Below are 20,656 nucleotides of genomic sequence, written 5' to 3' on the forward strand. Positions count from 1 at the left end.
TGATCTTACTAATACCCTCATTGGCGTCTTGACTAGGTTTAGACAAGAGCTTGTTGCCATGATGGCAGATATAGAATCAATGTTCTACCAAGTCAGAGTCCCTGATGAAGATGCTGATCTTCTGCGTTTCCTTTGGTGGCCAGATGGTGACGTTAGTCAAGCTATGGTGGAATGTAGAATGGCTGTACACTTGTTCGGAGCCACATCACCTCCCAGCTGTGCAAGCTACGCTCTCAGAAAAACTGCAGAAGATGGCAAAGGCAAAGCACCATCAGAGGCTGTGGAGACAATCTTCAGAAACTTCATGTCGATGACTGTCTGAAGTCCGTGTCAACAGAAGACGATGCCATTGCACTGTCAAGAGACCTTAGAACTCTGTGTTCGAATGGAGGATTCCATCTGACTAAGTGGATAAGCAACAGCAGAGCAGTTCTAGCTTCTATCCCAGAAAAGGAAAGAGCCACTGAAGTCAAAGATCTGGACCTGAGCCACGATGTCCTTCCTATCGAGAGAGCTCTTGGTGTACAATGGTGCATTGAGTCAGACACGTTCAACTTCAGAATAATGGTGAACGAAAGACCATCCACAAGACGAGGGATTCTCTCCGTGGTCAGTTCCATCTACGACCCTCTTGGATTCCTGGCACCATTCATTCTGCCAGTGAAGCTGATCCTACGAGAGCTGTGTAGAGACAAGAGAGGATGGGATGAAGATATCCCAGAAGGTCAAGCTCAGAGATGGCTCAGATGGTTGACAGATTTGCAACAACTTTCTAGCTTCAACGTCAGTAGATGCATCAAGCCTGTGAGTTTTGGAGTTACAAAGACGGCTCAACTACATCATTTCTCGGACGCCAGTGAGGACGGCTATGGCACGGCTACTTACCTCTTGCTGACAAATCAACAGGGCCAGAAACATTGTGCCTTCCTCATGGGGAAATCCAGGATGGCTCCGCTGAAGCAGGTCACCATCCCAAGACTGGAGTTGATGGCAGCGGTTGTTGCAGTTAAAGTTGACAAGGTGATGCGGAAAGAGTTACAGCTCCCATTAGAAGAATCTGTCTTCTGGACGGATAGCACGACGGTGCTGAAGTATATAGAGAATGAGAAGATACGCTTCAAGACCTTCGTAGCAAACAGAATCTCATCCATTAGAGAAGCTACACAACCATCTCAATGGAGGTATGTAAACACCTCATTAAACCCAGCAGATCAAGCCTCACGGGGATTGAAGGCTGAAAACTTCATGAGGAGTGAAACTTGGATACAAGGCCCAAGTTATCTGCTGGAAACAGAGAGATCATGGCCAGAAAGACCAGATATGCCAAGTCAGATTGCTGAAGACGACGTCGAAGTCAAGAGATCAGTCACAGCAAATCTCATAACTACGAAAGAGAACTTTGACACAGTGAACAAGCTTGTTAACCATTTCTCAGGATGGCACCAGTTGAGGAAAGCAGCTGCATGGTTTCTAAGGTTGAAAGAGTTGCTGCTACACCTGAGCGGTAAGAGAAAAGAGTATCGCGCCACTATCCATCAGTCTGAAAGTAACCCTGATAAGCAGAGAATGCTTCTACAGCAATATATGCACCAGCACAAGACCACATTGGGTAAGAATTCATTGACCGTGGAGGATTTGGCCAAGGCTGAGATGGAGATAGTTTGCTTCAGTCAAAGACAAAGATATCCAGAAGAAATCGAAGCTTTACAGCGAAATACTCCAATCAAGAAAGGTAGTCATATCTACAAGCTGGATCCTACACTCCAAGATGGAATACTGAGGGTGGGAGGGCGACTAAACAAATCTGCTATGCCAGAGGAGGCCAAGCATCCTGCTACCCTTTCTAAGGACCTCCGGGTTGCTACTCTCATTGTTCAGCATATACACCAGAGTATTGGACACAGTGGGAGGAACCACGTGCTTGCGAAGCTAAGACAAAGATACTGGATTCCAGGAGCTAATTCTGTAATAAGAAAAATACTCTCTGAATGCATTGTTTGCAGACGGTTACACGACCCTGGAAAGACCGATCACAAAGCTCTGCCTGCTACAAGAAGCAGCGTGAAAGGTTCCTGAACGAAAAAAGTGGACATTTATATTGTAAATATGTTGAACTCTTTAGTTTATGACTCTTAATGTTTGAGTAATTGATATGCTTCATGTGCCTAGTCAATTAGGGTCCGGAATGTCAGAGTCGTGAAAGTTTAAGAAAGAAAATACTTTAAAATATTGGTTAAATAGTATAATACAGTTAATTTATCTGACTGACTTATTGTATTGAGAAACCCCCTATTTTCTTGTTCCAGTAGTATAGTCTGAGATACCCCCTTTATTCTTGCTACAATGGTACAGTCCTTAAGCTTGTCACATGGTATCCAGCCATTTTACAGTTCAAGCTCCATGAGGCTAGAGAGAAGGTAAAGGCTTTGATGGCTGGAGCAATACAGTTTTTGACCGTGTTCGTTTAAACGTGTTTTGCTTTGTAATTCTGTTTGTAAGGTGTTACAGTAAACAGTTTAAAGACAAAGTTACGTTTTGGAACGTTTTATTTCGACACGCGTCTACTCGTTGTTAAAAGCCTCAAAGCTCACTGGCTGCATGTTTGGAAATTATGAAGCGCCACTACAATATATGTTTCCTTATTTTTTATATCCTCTGATTATGAAGCTGAACAGAACTGTTGAAATAATTTATTGCTCTTAATATAACCTTTGATTTTGCTTCTCATCGTTTCTCACTGGAGCAGCTTTTCCCCTTTCATTTCAACAACTAATTTTGTCCTGGCACTTTATACAGCTGAGTGGCTCAGAGCAGAATGAATGTTGTTGAATGTAGCACCAGCTGGTTACCATATATTTATGCATTCCATTCAGTAAGGAAACAGTATGTAGGGATTTAAAATATAAACAGCCGAGGACTTTGGATCTTACCGGCAGTGCTTTGGGATATTGTACGCCTGAGTCACACTTTGTGGCTGTTGGAATTCAAAGTGCTTGTATACAGCTGGGTCAGTTCATGAGGTACAAAGATGCTCATTGGCTTTCCATTTTAAAAAGGCAAAAATAATGAAAATCTAGCATTTGGCATTCATCTCAGTCAAAAGCTTATGGTATAGGTTGGTAATGGAAAAAAATTACAAATCTCAACACATATGGACTGATGGAATATAAATGAATGAGGTCTGATTTTATTCGCATGATTTATTTCTCTGATTGCTGAGCAACATCAGCTACTGTTTGCCAGATTTCATCCCTACTAGGATTTCCCTTAGTGGGCATGAAATCTGGCTAAAAACAGTATTAAACTGGCAATCCTTCTCCACAGTGTGCATTAAGGTAGCGAGTGTCCAAACTGCAGACCATGGACCATATCTGGCCCATAAGCTTGGACAATTTGGCTTACAAAGTGAATGCAATTGAGTCCTATTTGTGCCTTTACTTCTTTCTTACTGGTTTGTCCCATTTGAATTTTGTGGGCCTGGAGCTCTGGAAAGGGCTGTTGTTACTGCTGTTGTCTGTTTGATGGTTATATCCAAAATCTGAGCATCTGATGTATGTGCAAATTGATGGGAACATCCAAGGCTCCATGGTATGCACCAAAGAGAAAAAGCATGGGCATTTGAGCAGTGGAGGTTGAGGTCTAGAAGTTGGGGCAGAATAGTTTAAGATTTATTCTGCATATAACTGTGCTATACATAACCTGAAGTGCTGATACCAGGAACACCACTGCTAACATTCCTCACCTTGATGAATATCTACTGAGAGTATCACATGTTTCACTTTAGGATATAGTGCTGGCAGTCATGTTAGTTAGCACTTAATAAATTCTTGCAATGCAGTGTGAAGACTAAATGCAAGACAGCATTCTCAGACTGGCAATCAGTAACTAGTGGTGTTCCGTAGGGGTCAGTGCTGGGTCCCCAACTCTTTACAATCTATATTAACAATTTGGAGGAGGGGACCGAGTGTAACATATCAAAGTTTGCAGATGATACTAAGATGGGAGGGAAAGTAGTGAGTGAGGAGGACATAAAAAACCTGCAAGGGGACATAGACAGGCTAAGTAAGTGGGCAGAGATTTGGCAGATGGAATACAATACTGGGAAGTGTGAGGTTATGCACTTTGGCAGGAAAAATCGTAGAGCAAGTTATTATTTTAATGGCAAGAAACTGGAAAGTACTGAAGTACAAAGGGATCTGGGGGTCCTGGTGCACGAAACTCAAAAGGTTAGTATGCAGGTGCAGCAAGTGATTAAGAAGGCCAGAAGGTATGGAGTAAAAAGTAAAGTACTAAAAAGGGAAAAAACAGGAACTAAGTGTTACAAAACATATTTGAAAGTTCTTTATCTGAATGCACGTAGCATTCGTAACAAAATGAATGAGTTAACGGCACAAATAATGACATATGGGTATGATCTTGTGGCCATTACAGAAACATGGCTGCAGGGTGACCATGACTGGGAATTAAACATACCAGGTTATTTAACAATCAGGAAGGACAGGCAGGAAGGGAGAGGAGGTGGGGTGGCTATGTTAATAAAGGAAGGAATCACTATAATACAGAGAAATGATATTGGGTCAAAGGAGCAGGATAGTGAAACAGTTTGGGTGGAGGTAAGGAATAATAAGGGGAAAAAAACACTAGTGGGTGTAGTCTATAGGCCTCCGAACAGTTGCAACTCTGTTGGACGGAGTATTAATCAGGAAATAGTTGAGGCTTGTAATAAGGGAACAGCTATAATTATGGGGGATTTTAATTATCATATTAACTGGACAAATCAAATTGGGCAGAGCAGCCTTGAGGAAGAGTTCATTGAGTGTATTAGGGATGGGTTTCTTGAGCAGTATGTAACTGAACCGACCAGGGGGCAAGCAACCTTAGATTTGGTCCTGTGTAATGAGACAGGATTAATTAAAAATGTCCTAGTAAAGGATCCCCTTGGAATGAGTGACCATAACATGGTTGAGTTCCATATTCAATTAGAGGGTGAGAAGGTTGGATCTCAAACAAGCGTGCTGAGCTTGAATAAAGGAGACTATGAAGGTATGAGAGCGGAATTAATTAGAGTGGACTGGGAAAATAGATTAAAGGGTAAGACGGTACATGACCAGTGGTGTACATTTAAGGAGTTATTTTACAACTTCCAAAAAAAATATATTCCACTGAGGAAAAAAGGGTGTAAAAGAAAAGATAGCCATCCGTGGCTAAGTAAAGTAATTAAGGATAGTATCCGACTAAAAACAAGGGCATATAAGGTAGCCAAATCTAGTGGGAGGATGGAAGATTGGGAAGTCTTTAAAAGACAGCAAAAAATAACAAAAAGATTGATTAAGAAAGGGAAGATAGATTATGAAAGTAAATTAGCAAAAAATATAAAAACAGACAGTAAAAGTTTCTATAGTTATATAAAAAGAAAAAGGGTGGCTAAAGTAAATGTTGGTCCCTTAGAGGATGAGACCGGGAAATTAATGGTGGGAAACATGGAGATGGCAAAAACACTGAACAATTATTTTGTATCAGTCTTTACAGTAGAGGACACTAAGAATATCCCAACACTGGACAAACAGGGGGCTCTAGGGGGGGAGGAACTAAATACGATTAAAATCACTAAGGAAGTGGTACTTGGTAAAATAATGGGACTCAAGGCGGATAAATCCCCTGGACCTGATGGCTTGCATCCCAGGGTCTTGAGGGAAGTAGCGGTAGGGATTGTGGATGCATTGGTAATAATTTTCCAAAACTCACTGGACTCAGCAAAGGTCCCGGCAGATTGGAAAACTGCTAATGTAACACCCTTATTTAAAAAGGGTAGTAGGCAGAAGGCTGGAAACTATAGACCTGTTAGCCTAACATCTGTGGTTGGTAAAATGTTAGAGTCCATTATTAAGGAGACAGTAACGGGACATTTGGATAAACATAATTTAATAGGGCAAACTCAGCATGGTTTCATGAAGGGGAAGTCATGTTTAACAAATTTGCTTGAGTTTTTTGAGGAAGTAACATACAGGGTGGATAAAGGGGAACCAGTGGACGTTGTGTATTTAGACTTCCAAAAGGCATTTGACAAGGTGCCACACAAAAGATTATTGCTCAAGATAAAAAATCACGGGATTGGGGGTAATATTCTGGCGTGGGTGGAGGATTGGCTCTCTAACAGAAAGCAGAGAGTTGGGATAAATGGTTCGTTCTCAGATTGGCAACCAGTAACTAGTGGTGTTCCGCAGGGGTCAGTGCTGGGTCCCCAACTCTTTACAATCTATATTAACGATTTGGAGGAGGGGACCGAGTGTAACATATCAAAGTTTGCAGATGATACAAAGATGGGAGGGAAAGTAGTGAGTGAGGAGGACATAAAAAACCTGCAAAGGGACATAGACAGGCTAAGTAAGTGGGCAGAGATTTGGCAGATGGAATACAATACTGGAAAGTGTGAGGTTATGCACTTTGGCAGGAAAAATCATAGAGCAAGTTATTATCTTAATGGCAAGAAACTGGAAAGTACTGTAGTACAAAGGGATCTGGGGGTCCTGGTGCACGAAACTCAAAAAGTTAGTATGCAGGTGCAGCAAGTGATTAAGAAGGCCAATGGAATGTTGGCTTTTATTGCTAGGGGGTTGGAATATAAAAACAGGGAGGTATTGCTGCAGTTGTACAAGGTATTGGTGAGGCCGCACCTGGAATACTGCATACAGTTTTGGTGTCCATACTTAAGAAAAGACATACTTGCTCTCGAGTCAGTACAAAGAAGGTTCACTCGGTTAATCCCGGGGATGAGGGGGTGGTCATATGAGGAGAGGTTGAGTAGATTGGGACTCTACTCATTGGAGTTCAGAAGAATGAGAGGCGATCTTATTGAAACATATAAGATTGTGAAGGGGCTTGATCGGGTGGATGCGGTGAGGATGTTCCCAATGATGGGTGAAACTAGAACTAGGGGGCATAATCTTAAAATAAGGGGCTGCTCATTCAAAACTGAGATGAGGAGAAACTTCTTCACTCAGAGGGTGGTAGGTTTGTGGAATTTGCTGCCCCAGAAAGCTGTGGAAGCTACATCATTAAATAAATTTAAAACAGAAATAGATAGTTTCCTAGAAGTAAAGGGAATAAAGGGTTACGGGGAGCGGGCAGGAAATTGGACATGAGTCTGGGTTCGGAATGGTCATGGCCCTGTGGGTAGTGGAGCGGGCCCAGGGGCCGTGTAGCCTTGTTCTGCTCCTACTGTGTTCTAATTCTGTTAGATTTCAGGAGATGGTTTTATTCCTGTTCCTGACTGGGGTGGAGATCGCCTTTACAGAAGGTAAGTACTGTAGAAAATATAGGGACAGAGTGATCTCCTGGAAGAATTTCGATCGCCTAGATGGGTCGGAGAGGAATTTCCCAGATTTTTTTCTCCCAAATTGGCCATTGGGTCTTTATCTGGTTTTTCGCCTCTCCCGGGAGATCACATGGGTTCGGGTGGATGCAGAGTGATAGAAGATTTGAGGTTAGGATCAGATCAGCCATGATCTTATTGAATGGTGGAGCAGGCTCGAGGGGCCGATTGGCCTACTCCTGCTCCTATTTCTTATGTTCTTATGTTCTTTGGAATGTTGGCTTTCATTGCTAGGGGGATAGAATATAAAAATAGGGAGGTATTGTTTCAGTTGTACAAGGTATTGGTGAGACCGCACCTGGAATACTGCATACAGTTTTGGTGTCCATACTTAAGAAAGGTCATACTTGCTCTCAAGTCAGTACAAAGAAGGTTCACTCGGTTAATCCCGGGGATGAGGGGATGGACATATGAGGAGAGGTTGAGTAGATTGGGACTCTACTCATTGGAGTTCAGAAGAATGAGAGGCGATCTTATTGAAACATATAAGATTGTGAAGGGGTTGGATCGGGTGGATGCAGGGAAGATGTTCCCGATGATGGGTGAAACTAGAACTAGGGGGCATAGTCTTAGAATAAGGGGCTGCTCTTTCAAAACTGAGATGAGGAGGAACTACTTCACTCAGAGGGTGGTAGGTCCATGGAATATGCTGCCCCAAAAAGCTGTAGAAGCTACATCATTACATAAATTTAAAACAGAAACAGACAGTTTCCTAGAAGTAAAGGGAATTAAGGGTTACGGGGAGCGGGCAGGAATTTGGACATGAGTCTAGGTTCGGATCGGTCATGGCCCTGTGGGTAGCGGAGCGGGCCCAGGGGCCGTGTAGCCTGATCCTGCTCCTATTTCATGTGTCTAATTCTGTTAGATTCAGGAGATGGTTCTGTGATAGTGGATTGGCAGTTAGGATCAGATCAGCCATGATCTTATTGAATGGCGGAGCAGGCTCGAGGGGCCGACTGGCCTACTCCTGCTCCTATTTCTTATGTTCTTATGTTCTTATACTCTGCTATCCCAGGGAAGGTTTCCATTTTTACTGATTCTCAAGATTTCAGAATTAGCAGAAGTATCACGAATGTATTCCTTTCACTGATCTTTGTGTTATTTTCTAATTTTATCCTGGGTAAATAATCACATTTAAAACTAATTATTTCACTTCAATATCTCTATCATGTATTGCTATGAACTACACTGGATAAAGATGTAAAGATTGATGTATATATTGATAAAATTAAACATCTTACCTTTTCACCGGGCTTGCCATTTTCACCAGGAGGACCTGGATCGCCACCCAGACCCTAATGTACAAGAAGTGAGGGATGATAGTTAAGTCCACACATTCATGCGAACAGATTGTAAAATAAAAGTTGCTTATATGTCCTAAATTAATTATTTTTATCCTGACTTAATAATGATGTAGCTATTCCTGGTGCATACAAGAATGAAAGAAAGACTTGCATTTATATAGCACCTTTCACGACCACAGGATGTCCCAAAGCACTTTACAGCCAATGAAGTACTTTAAGTTTCCAAATTCCAAATGAAATTGATAGATTTTTGTTAGGCAAGGGTATTAAGGGTTACAGAACCAAGTTGAGTAGATGGAGTTAAGATACAGATTAACCATGATCTAATTGAATGGCAGAACAGGCTCAAGGGCTGAATGACCTACTCCTCTTCCTATGTTCCTCAGTGTAGTTACTGCTAAAATGTAGGGAAACACAACAGCCAATTTGCACACAGCAAAGTCCCACAAACAACAATGAGAAATGACTAGACCATCTCTTTCAGGCACTGGTTGAGGGATAAATATTGGCCAGGATACCGGGAGAATTCCCCTTCCCCTCTTTGAATAACGCCATAGGATCTTTTATGTCCATCTGAGAGGGCAGACAGGGCTTCGGTTTAATGGCTCACCTGAAAGACGGCACCTCCGACAAGTGCAGCTTTCCCTCAGCACTGCAGTGAAGTGTAAACCTAGACTATGTGCTCAAGTCTCTGGAGTGGGGCTTGAACCCACAACCTTCTGACTCAGAGGTGAGAGTGCTATCACTGAGCTTGTAAATCTGATTAGATATGACTGTTTGAACCATGCGACAGAACTTCGTTGTATTTTCAAATGTACTCTATTAGATTCCTTCTTTATCATAGCACAAGTCTGATTGTGACAATAAATATTTATAGTTATTTTTCTAATTTGAACAGTTTAGTATGGATCCCACTACTTAGACTTAAACACAATTGCTATGTCCTGTCATCTATCTATTCAAAAGTCCTATGTCAATAGTGTCCATGAGGTTTTCAGTGTTAATCGTGTCCATATCTGGTGACGTCCATTCAGTCACATTTTTTAATAGGATTTTCCCATTACCGTGCCAGTTGGTGACACTGTAGTTCCATACTCTGGCCACCAGGAAGTGCTGCAGAGTCTTTGCCATTGAGTAGCACTGTGCAGGCAAATTGCTCAGCTTTCTCTTCCTTCTCTGACACCATTTTTGATTTTTTTTTTAAACTGTGCAAACTTTTTAAGTTTTTAATTTTTAATCAAAAGGTGTTGTCTAGTGCACATTGATTACCAAGCCTCCCTCAGCTCACAGTTTGGTGAACCTGTTTCCCATCCCCTGGTGCTTACCAGCTTCTAACCCTGCTCTACGCTCTCTGCCACTTGGCTGCCACTCTCACAGCCTCCTCAGTATTGGAATGCTCAGACACTCCTGGAGCTCCCTTACACTCTGCAACCAATATCAATTATATTTACATTGGAAGCCCAATAAAAATTATATCTAAGAAGGCCAATGGAATGTTGGCTTTCATTGCTAGGGGGATAGAATATAAAAATAGCTTCAGTTGTACAAGGTATTGGTGAGGCCGCACCTGGAATACTGCGTACAGTTTTGGTGTCCATACTTAAGAAAGGACATACTTGCTCTCGAGTCAGTACAAAGAAGGTTCACTCGGTTAATCCCGGGGATGAGGGGATGGACATATGAGGAGAGGTTGAGTAGATTGGGACTCTACTCATTGGAGTTCAGAAGAATGAGAGGCGATCTTATTGAAACATATAAGATTGTGAAGGGGTCGGATCGGGTGGATGCGGGGAAGATGTTCCCAATGATGGGTGAAACTAGAACTAGGGGGCATAGTCTTAGAATAAGGGGCTGCTCTTTCAAAACTGAGATGAGGAGGAACTACTTCACTCAGAGGGTGGTAGGTCCATGGAATATGCTGCCCCAAAAAGCTGTAGAAGCTACATCATTACATAAATTTAAAACAGAAATAGACAGTTTCCTAGAAGTAAAGGGAATTAAGGGTTACGGGGAGCGGGCAGGAATTTGGACATGAGTCTAGGTTCGGATCAGTCATGGCCCTGTGGGTAGCGAAGCGGGCCCAGGGGCCGTGTAGCCTGATCCTGCTCCTATTTCGTGTGTCTAATTCTGTTAGATTCAGGAGATGGTTCTGTGATAGTGGATTGGCGGTTAGGATCAGATCAGCCATGATCTTATTGAATGGCGGTGCAGGCTCGAGGGGCCGATTGGCCTACTCCTGCTCCTATTTCTTATGTTCTTATGTTCTTATTGATTTTTAAATAGGAGGCCTATTCTCAGTTGCTGTCCTCTCCTCTTCCACTTCCTTCCCTTCCCTCCCCATGCTCCCCCTTGCCCTCCTCATCCTCTCCCCTCCCCTCTGCTTCCCCTTCCTTTGTTCTCTATTCTTCATTCCTCCTTGTACTACCTCCCTGTTACCAATCTCACCCTCCCAATCCCATTTTCCCCATCTCTCTCCCAGCTTCTCACCCTGCTGTTACTTCCTGCTCCTACCTACCTTGTAACCATGCTGTACCTTCCCCTTCCACCATTGCTCTAAACCAGCTTTACCGCTTTACCCTTGTCCTCTAACCATGCTCTCTCTCCCCCTTGTCCTCAACTTATAACCATGCTCTACCTTCCCCTTTCTGCACCAGCACTTAACCCTCTTCTGCCTTTCCCAACTCGCCTCTAAACCCGCTCTACATCACCCCTCCCCCACCTTAATGTACCTTACCCCACTGACCACCAATGTTGCAATCCTTCCATAGCCCAGATCCAATTTCCTCCCATCCTCTGACCCCGCTTCAGCTTAACAGTGCACTTAATCTGGACTGCCCACATGTAACACCATAGCAAACCTTTAATCTAGATCGCACACTCCAGTTATTCCATGTTATATCTTAAGAAAGCGTGTCAACACATTAAAGGATAAAATAGCAGTTGTTATACCCACACAATAACTGAATCAACTATTGAAGGTTATTATTAATGCACCAAACTAGTTATACCTGAGGACCAGGAAATCCTTGAGAACCTGGCTCGCCTCTTTCACCAGATGTACCCTGAGAAAAGACACATTACTTAGCATTAAGGAAAAGAACTATGTAAATACATAAGTTTAATCAAACCGATAAGCTTACGGGAACCACTATTCAATAAGCGACACAAGTTTTTATTTATGATTCAACTCCTGGTCAGTTATTAATAATATGCATTCCATAATTGAGAATCGCTGTTCTATATAAACTAATACTAGAACAAAAGAGGAATTCTCCATAACTTAAGAGTATAGAATGAAAGTAAGCTCAATCGCGGGATTTTCTTTGGGGGTTATCTCAACAGCTGCTTTAACTGCTGTGGAGACTGGCAGAAATCTATTATAGACACGTAAACAGTGGCCAATCTGGAGAGCCCCCTAGGAGATTCCAAGCGATTGTATTCTTTTCAATAATTTCTTTAGTCCATGTAAAACATAACTGGGATGAAATTGGACTAGGTGGAAAACAGGTTCAAAGAGGTCCATTACATGGGGTTAACCACCTGCACCCGAGTAATGCTGGAAACATGTCTGATACTGTATTGGTTTGGGCACTGTAGAGGCGTCCCTAGCAGCTGTCTAAAACAGGAGTTAGGCCCCTTGAATATGCTAATAAGGGGTCTAACATCTGTTTTAGGAGCAAACCGGAAATTGATTTGCCTTGAGCACAGCAGGTGTCAAGCCATGCTGCATTCAGGATTACCTGGAATACATGTGGCCTAACCAGAGGTCCTTAAAGGGGCCACTGGAGGCCGCCACCAGAAGGTAAGTTATTAAAAAATACTTACCTGAATGTGGAGCCAGATGCTCATAGCAAGTGTAGAGATTATGGTACTAGATTAATACCCCAGAAGTTGGCAGCTTAAGTTCCACCATGGTAATTTGTCAAATTTAATTCACTAAATCAAGTAATTTTTGGGCTAACGCCAGAAAAAAAAACTACCTCTGAAGGCTGCTGGATTGTTGTAAAAACCCAACTGATTCATTAAGACCCTTACCTGATCTGACCTACACGTGACTCTACTCCCTTAGTATATGGCTGACTCTTAATATACTCTGAGGCGGCCTAGCAGACCAATCAGTGGTAAAAATAATCGCGACAGGAGAAGGCCCACCGTCACCCTTTCAGGGCAACTAGAGACGGGCAATAAATGTGGCCATGCCAGTATTGCCAAGAGAATTTATTTTTTTAACAACAGATTCAAAATATAATCACCAATTACCTTTGTTTATGGAAATAAATGTTTACGGAACAACTTCTAAAAAAAAACCCTGCTTTAGATATAGAGAAACCTTCTTGGTTTTAAAACACATGAATTAAAGATCATACTTACAGCTTTGCCAGGCTCGCCTGGATGGCCAGTCTTTCCAGCTTTTCCAGGTAAACCCTGTCAATATAGTTTATGTATTAATAAGCAATTGCATATTTAGCAGTTGGTAGAAAGTCTCTTTCAATAGAATTATTAATAAAATATTTACAGACCAGTAGCCCAGGACTACCCTGAGGTCCTCTTGCACCATCCTTACCAGTTTGTCCCTGGGGGGGGAGAAATTGCAGTTAAGTATTGCTTGAATCATTGGTAATAATTTGCAACTATTTCCTGACGATGTTATGTTGAGAGCCCTGTGTACATGTTTTTGCTCTGCTTCCCAGATGGCTAATTTTTAATATTAGGAGAGACAATCATAGAATCATACAATCTTACAGTGCAGAAGGAGGCTATTCTGCCCGCCATGCCTGTGCTGGCTCTTTGAAAGAGCTGTCCAATTAGTCCCACTCCCCTGCTCTTTCCTCGAGCGGCAATATTCACTTTGCACCAACTGTAAAAGATTGCGCACTAAATGATAAATGGCTCTATGAGGCACAACTGACTGAGACTTTTTAAAAACGTGGCTTTGTGCTGGGATAGAGTTCCACCAACTGGAAGTGCTCACTCGCCAATTGGTTTCAGTCAGGTTGCTGACCTGACTCCAAAGTTGTTTTTGTCACTTGCACATCAAGACATCATGCATGTAATAAAGCATGGAACCCAACAACAATAATGGGAACATACACGGATTATGGATGAGTTGCACTTACATCATTGCCCCTTGGTCCAGGGAAACCCATAACACCTGATGAACCTCTTTGTCCAGGTGAACCAAGGGGACCTGAAGGACCTCGATCTCCAGAAGGACCCTGGTGATAAAAATGAGATAATCTGATAAAGAATAAAATTCACCCCCACCTCCCCACTACTCACATAAACATATTTAATTGGGGGGGGGCGGAATCTCTCTATACAAATAGACAAGGCAGAGACCAAGGTGAACATTTCCAATTGCAAACAAATGCGAATAATTATCATTGTGCATAACAATCCAATAGAGTTGATCACCATTTACATATCATAGTAACTGGTAAACACTACAAAACCAGAAAACAAGCTGAAATAGATGTTTAGAATCTTGACAATTGCCAAATAACTTGGATTTAAAATGTATCAGCTTTTACATTTATCACCGGAGCCCTTCCCCATTTCCATCTCGGAATCTGAGACATGCTAGCAGTATTTAAATATTCCGGTTGCCATGTACAGAGGCTACACACATGTGAATTAATTTAACTAACAATGACCTGTATTTTCCGATGCCTACGGGTGTGTACGAGTTGTGTACACACCCGTAGGGACATCGGGAATGCCGGTTTCAGGCATGCGAAGCGCATACGCTGAAAACCGGCATTTCCGATCTGTCAAGAATGCTCTTGACAGATCGGACGCCTGCCCTGGAGAAGGGCCTCTGCAGGTGGAGCGTTCCGCTTTCTGCAGAACCTCCATCCGCAGAAAACCCTTAGGGACCTGCCTGGTAAAAGCAATTGTAAAGCCTGCTTTTATCAGCATAAGAGTTTTTTAAAAATAAAAGAAATAAAAAAAAATTCACTCATTTATAATTTAAAAACAATTTTAAAAAAGGTAAGTTTATTTTTAGCCCTGTAAAAGTTTTAATTATTAAAAAAAAATTGTTTACAATAATTTAATGTAATTTTAACTCATTTTAAAAATGTGATGATTTTCAAAATAATTATTTATTGTTTTAGTGTCTTTTTGGGGTGATCCCTATTCATATATTTGACAGGTCTATCTGTCAAAAGTATGAAGGGAGAGTCCCTTCTCCTATTGGCTGGCCTGGCCCACTGATCCCAGGGATGCTTGTGAACTGCCTGCGCCCCCGGGATACGTGGGCCCTGTGCATTTCGACTGTGGAGAGGCCCAGGATCGGAAGTGTCCGGACCTCAGGAGCCCTCAGGTGAGCGCATAGGTTTTTATCCAATAGGAGGCATCCGCACGCAGGAAGCCCCCTATCGGAAATTACGGGCCACCATTATGCTTCTCCTGCAGAATAAAAGGGGCAATTTTGCCAGACTCTGCTTGGAGTCACACTGGACAAGCATGCAGAGCAGCCCTATAGCAATGTAGCCCAATCTCCAATCTGTGCTCCCTTCTGGTGAGGTGATGTGCTGGCTGCAGTGTCTTGTAAAGTTAGCCATCACTTGACTCCGCTACATGCCTTGAGCTCAACTGAACCATGTCTGCTCTCACTGTAACCCACCCTAACCCCTCAGTGCAACGCACCCTGACCCCTCAGTGTAACCCACTCTGACCCCTCAGTGTAACCCACTCTGATCCCTCAGTGTAACCCACCCTGACCGTGCTCAGTGTAACCCACCCTGACCCCTCAGTGCAACGCACCCTGACCCCTCAGTGTAACCCACCCTGACCGTGCTCAGTGTAACCCACCCTGACCCCTCAGTGTAACCCACCCTGACCCCTCAGTGTAACCCACCCTGACCCCTCAGTGTAACCCACTCTGATCCCTCAGTGTAACCCACCCTGACCCCTCAGTGTAACCCACCCTGACCCCTCAGTGTAACCCACCCTGACCCCTCAGTGTAACCCACCCTGACCCCTCAGTGTAACCCACCCTGACCCCTCAGTGTAACCCACCCTGACCCCTCAGTTTAACCCACCCTGACCCCTCAGTGTAACCCACTCTGATCCCTCAGTGTAACCCACCCTGACCCCTCAGTGTAACCCACCCTGACCCCTCAGTGTAACCCACTCTGATCCCTCAGTGTAACCCACCCTGACCCCTCAGTGTAACCCACTCTGATCCCTCAGTGTAACCCACCCTGACCCCTCAGTGTAACCCACCCTGACCCCTCAGTGTAACCCACCCTGACCCCTCAGTGTAACCCACCCTGACCCCTCAGTGTAACCCACCCTGACCCCTCAGTGTAACCCACCCTGACCCCTCAGTGTAACCCACCCTGACCCCTCAGTTTAACCCACTCTGACCCCTCAGTGTAACCCACTCTGATCCCTCAGTGTAACCCACCCTGACCCCTCAGTGTAACCCACCCTGACCCCTCAGTGTAACCCACCCTGACCCCTCAGTGTAACCCACCCTGACCCCTCAGTGTAACACACCCTGACCCCTCAGTGTAACCCACCCTGACCCCTCAGTGTAACCCACCCTGACCCCACAGTGTAACCCACCCTGACCCCTCAGTGTAACCCACCCTGACCCCACAGTGTAACCCACCCTGACCCCTCAGTGTAACCCACCCTGACCACACAGTGTAACCCACCCTGACCCCTCAGTGTAACCCACCCTGACCCCTCAGTGTAACCCACCCTGACCCCTCAGTGTAACCCACCCCGACCCCTCAGTGTAACCCACCCTGACCCCTCAGTGTAACCCACCCTGACCCCTCAGTGTAACCCACCCTGACCCCACAGTGTAACCCACCCTGACCCCTCAGTGTAACCCACCCTGACCACACAGTGTAACCCACCCTGACCCCTCAGTGTAACCCACCCTGACCCCTCAGTGTAACCCACCCTGACCCCTCAGTGTAACCCACCCCGACCCCTCAGTGTAACCCACCCTGAGCCCTCAGTGTAACCCACCGACCCCACAGTGTAACCCACCCTGACCCCACAGTGTAACCCACCGACCCCACAGTGTAACCCACCCTGACCCCACAGTGTAACCCACCCTGACCCCACAGTGTAACCCACCCTGACCCCTCAGTGTAACCCACCCTGACCCCTCAGTGTAACCCACCCTGACCCCTCAGTGTAACCCACCCTGACCGTGCTCAGTGTAACCCACCCTGACCGTGCTCAGTGTAACCCACCCTGACCCCTCAGTGTAACCCACCCTGACCGTGCTCAGTGTAACCCACCCTGACCGTGCTCAGTGTAACCCACCCTGACCCCTCAGTGTAACCCACTCTGACCCCTCAGTGTAACCCACCCTGACCGTGCTCAGTGTAACCCACCCTGACCGTGCTCAGTGTAACCCACCCTGACCCCACAGTGTAACCCACCCTGACCCCTCAGTGTAACCCACCCTGACCCCTCAGTGTAACCCACCCTGACCCCTCAGTGTAACCCACCCCGACCCCTCAGTGTAACCCACCCTGACCCCTCAGTGTAACCCACCCTGACCCCTCAGTGTAACCCACCCTGACCCCTCAGTGTAACCCACCCTGACCCCTCAGTGTAACCCACCCTGACCCCTCAGTGTAACCCACCCTGACCCCTCAGTGTAACCCACCCTGACCGTGCTCAGTGTAACCCACCCTGACCCCACAGTGTAACCCACCCTGACCCCTCAGTGTAACCCACCCTGACCCCTCAGTGTAACCCACCCTGACCGTGCTCAGTGTAACCCACCCTGACCGTGCTCAGTGTAACCCACCCTGACCCCTCAGTGTAACCCACCCTGACCGTGCTCAGTGTAACCCACCCTGACCCCTCAGTGTAACCCACTCTGACCCCTCAGTGTAACCCACCCTGACCGTGCTCAGTGTAACCCACCCTGACCGTGCTCAGTGTAACCCACCCTGACCCCACAGTGTAACCCACCCTGACCCCTCAGTGTAACCCACCCTGACCCCTCAGTGTAACCCACTCTGACCCCTCAGTGTAACCCACGCTGACCCCTCAGTGTAACCCACCCTGACCCCTCAGTGTAACCCACTCTGACCCCTCAGTGTAACCCACGCTGACCCCTCAGTGTAACCCACCCTGACCCCTCAGTGTAACCCACCCTGACCCCACAGTGTAACCCACCCTGACCCCTCAGTGTAACCCACCCTGACCCCACAGTGTAACCCACCCTGACCCCTCAGTGTAACCCACCCTGACCCCACAGTGTAACCCACCCTGACCCCTCAGTGTAACCCACCCTGACCCCACAGTGTAACCCACCCTGACCCCTCAGTGTAACCCACTCTGACCCCTCAGTGTAACCCACGCTGACCCCTCAGTGTAACCCACCCTGACCCCTCAGTGTAACCCACCCTGACCCCTCAGTGTAACCCACCCTGACCCCTCAGTGTAACCCACCCTGACCCCACAGTGTAACCCACCCTGACCCCTCAGTGTAACCCACCCTGACCCCTCAGTGTAACCCACCCCGACCCCTCAGTGTAACCCACCCTGACCACACAGTGTAACCCACCCTGACCCCTCAGTGTAACCCACCCTGACCCCTCAGTGTAACCCACCCTGACCCCTCAGTGTAACCCACCCTGACCCCTCAGTGTAACCCACGCTGACCCCTCAGTGTAACCCACCCTGACCCCTCAGTGTAACCCACCCTGACCCCTCAGTGTAACCCACCCTGACCCCTCAGTGTAACCCACCCTGACCCCTCAGTGTAACCCACCCTGACCCCTCAGTGTAACTCACCCTGACCCCTCAGTGTAACACACCCTGACCCCTCAGTGTAACCCACCCTGACCCCTCAGTGTAACCCACTCTGACCCCTCAGTGTAACCCACCCTGACCCCACAGTGTAACCCACCCCGACCCCTCAGTGTAACCCACCCTGACCCCTCAGTGTAACCCACCCTGACCACACAGTGTAACCCACCCTGACCCCACAGTGTAACCCACCCCGACCCCTCAGTGTAACCCACCCTGACCCCTCAGTGTAACCCACTCTGATCCCTCAGTGTAACCCACCCTGACCGTGCTCAGTGTAACCCACCCTGACCCCACAGGGAGACCCACCCTGACCCCACAGTGTAACCCACCCTGACCCCTCAGTGTAACCCACCCTAACTCCTCAGTGTAACCCACCCTGACCCCTCAGTGTAACCCACCCTGACCCCTCACTGTAACCCACCCTGACCCCTCAGTGTAACCCACCCTAACTCCTCAGTGTAACCCACCCTGACCCCTCAGTGTAACCCACCCTGACCCCTCAGTGTAACCCACCCTGACCCCTCAGTGTAACCCACTCTGACACCTCAGTGTAACCCACCCTGATCCCTCAGTGTAACCCACCCTGACCCCACAGTGTAACCCACCCTGACCCCACAGTGTAACCCACCCTGACCCCTCAGTGTAACCCACCCTGACCCCTCAGTGTAACCCACCCTGACCCCTCAGTGTAACCCACCCTGACCCCTCACTGTAACCCACCCTGACCACACAGTGTAACTCACCCTGACCCCTCAGTGTAACCCACCCTGACCCCTCAGTGTAACCCACCCCGACCCCTCAGTGTAACCCACCCTGACCCCAGTGTAACCCACCCTGACCCCTCAGTGTAACCCACCCGGACCCCTCAGTGTAACCCACTCTGACACCTCAGTGTAACCCACCCTGACCCCACAGTGTAACCCACCCTGACCCCTCAGTGTAACCCACCCTGACCGTGCTCAGTGTAACCCACCCTGACCCCTCAGTGTAACCCACCCTGACCCCAGTGTAACCCACCCTGACCCCTCAGTGTAACCCACCCGGACCCCTCAGTGTAACCCACTCTGACACCTCAGTGTAACCCACCCTGACCCCACAGTGTAACCCACCCTGACCCCTCAGTGTAACCCACCCTGACCGTGCTCAGTGTAACCCACCCTGACCCCACAGTGTAACCCACCCTGACCCCACAGTGTAACCCACCCTGACCGTGCTCAGTGTAACCCACCCTGACCCCTCAGTGTAACCCACCCTGACCCCTCAGTGTAACCCACCCTGACCACACAGTGTAACCCACCCTGACCCCTCAGTGTAACCCACCCTGACCCCTCAGTGTAACCCACCCTGACCGTGCTCAGTGTAACCCACCCTGACCCCTCAGTGTAACCCACCCTGACCCCACAGTGTAACCCACCCTGACCCCTCAGTGTAACCCACCCTGACCCCTCAGTGTAACCCACCCTGACCCCTCAGTGTAACCCACCCTGATCCCTCAGTGTAACCCACCCTGACCCCACAGTGTAACCCACCCTGACCCCTCAGTGTAACCCACCCTGACCCCTCAGTGTAACCCACCCTGATCCCTCAGTGTAACCCACCCTGACCCCACAGTGTAACCCACGCTGACCCCTCAGTGTAACCCACCCTAACTCCTCAGTGTAACCCACCCTGACCCCTCAGTGTAACCGACCCTGACCCCTCAGTGTAACCCACCCTGACCCCTCAGTGTAACCCACCCTGACCCCACAGTGTAACCCACCCTGACCCCACAGTGTAACCCACCCTGACCCCTCAGTGTAACCCACCCTGACCCCTCAGTGTAACCCACCCTGACCCCTCAGTGTAACCCACCCTGACCCCTCAGTGTAACCCACCCTGATCCCTCAGTGTAACCGACCCTGACCCCTCAGTGTAACCCACCCTGACCCCTCAGTGTAACCCACCCTGACCCCACAGTGTAACCCACCCTGACCCCACAGTGTAACCCACCCTGACCCCTCAGTGTAACCCACCCTGACCCCTCAGTGTAACCCACCCTGACCCCTCAGTGTAACCCACCCTGACCCCTCAGTGTAACCCACCCTGACCCCTCAGTGTAACCCACCCTGACCCCTCAGTGTAACCCACCCTGACCCCTCAGTGTAACCCACCCTGACCCCTCAGTGTAACCCACCCTGATCCC

General features: G+C 47.0%; 1 protein-coding gene across 1 annotated transcript in view; it reads right to left on the minus strand.

Annotated features, from left to right (window-relative positions):
- The window catches only part of LOC147120255 (uncharacterized), a 345,184-nt gene that overhangs the window by 173,712 nt on the left and 150,816 nt on the right, over positions 1-20,656 (minus strand). The window contains exons 24-28 of the mRNA XM_085985900.1: positions 13,794-13,892; positions 13,197-13,250; positions 13,048-13,101; positions 11,685-11,738; positions 8,614-8,667 (exon numbers count right to left, since the gene is read on the minus strand). Of these exons, the coding sequence (XP_085842026.1) occupies positions 8,614-8,667; positions 11,685-11,738; positions 13,048-13,101; positions 13,197-13,250; positions 13,794-13,892 (315 nt within the window). The remainder of the gene's footprint in view (positions 1-8,613; positions 8,668-11,684; positions 11,739-13,047; positions 13,102-13,196; positions 13,251-13,793; positions 13,893-20,656) is intronic.

Source organism: Somniosus microcephalus, chromosome 4, assembly GCF_052327205.1.
Source record: "Somniosus microcephalus isolate GS21.2 chromosome 4, FLI_Smic_1.0, whole genome shotgun sequence".
In the NCBI taxonomy this organism is placed as follows: Eukaryota; Metazoa; Chordata; class Chondrichthyes; order Squaliformes; family Somniosidae; genus Somniosus; species Somniosus microcephalus.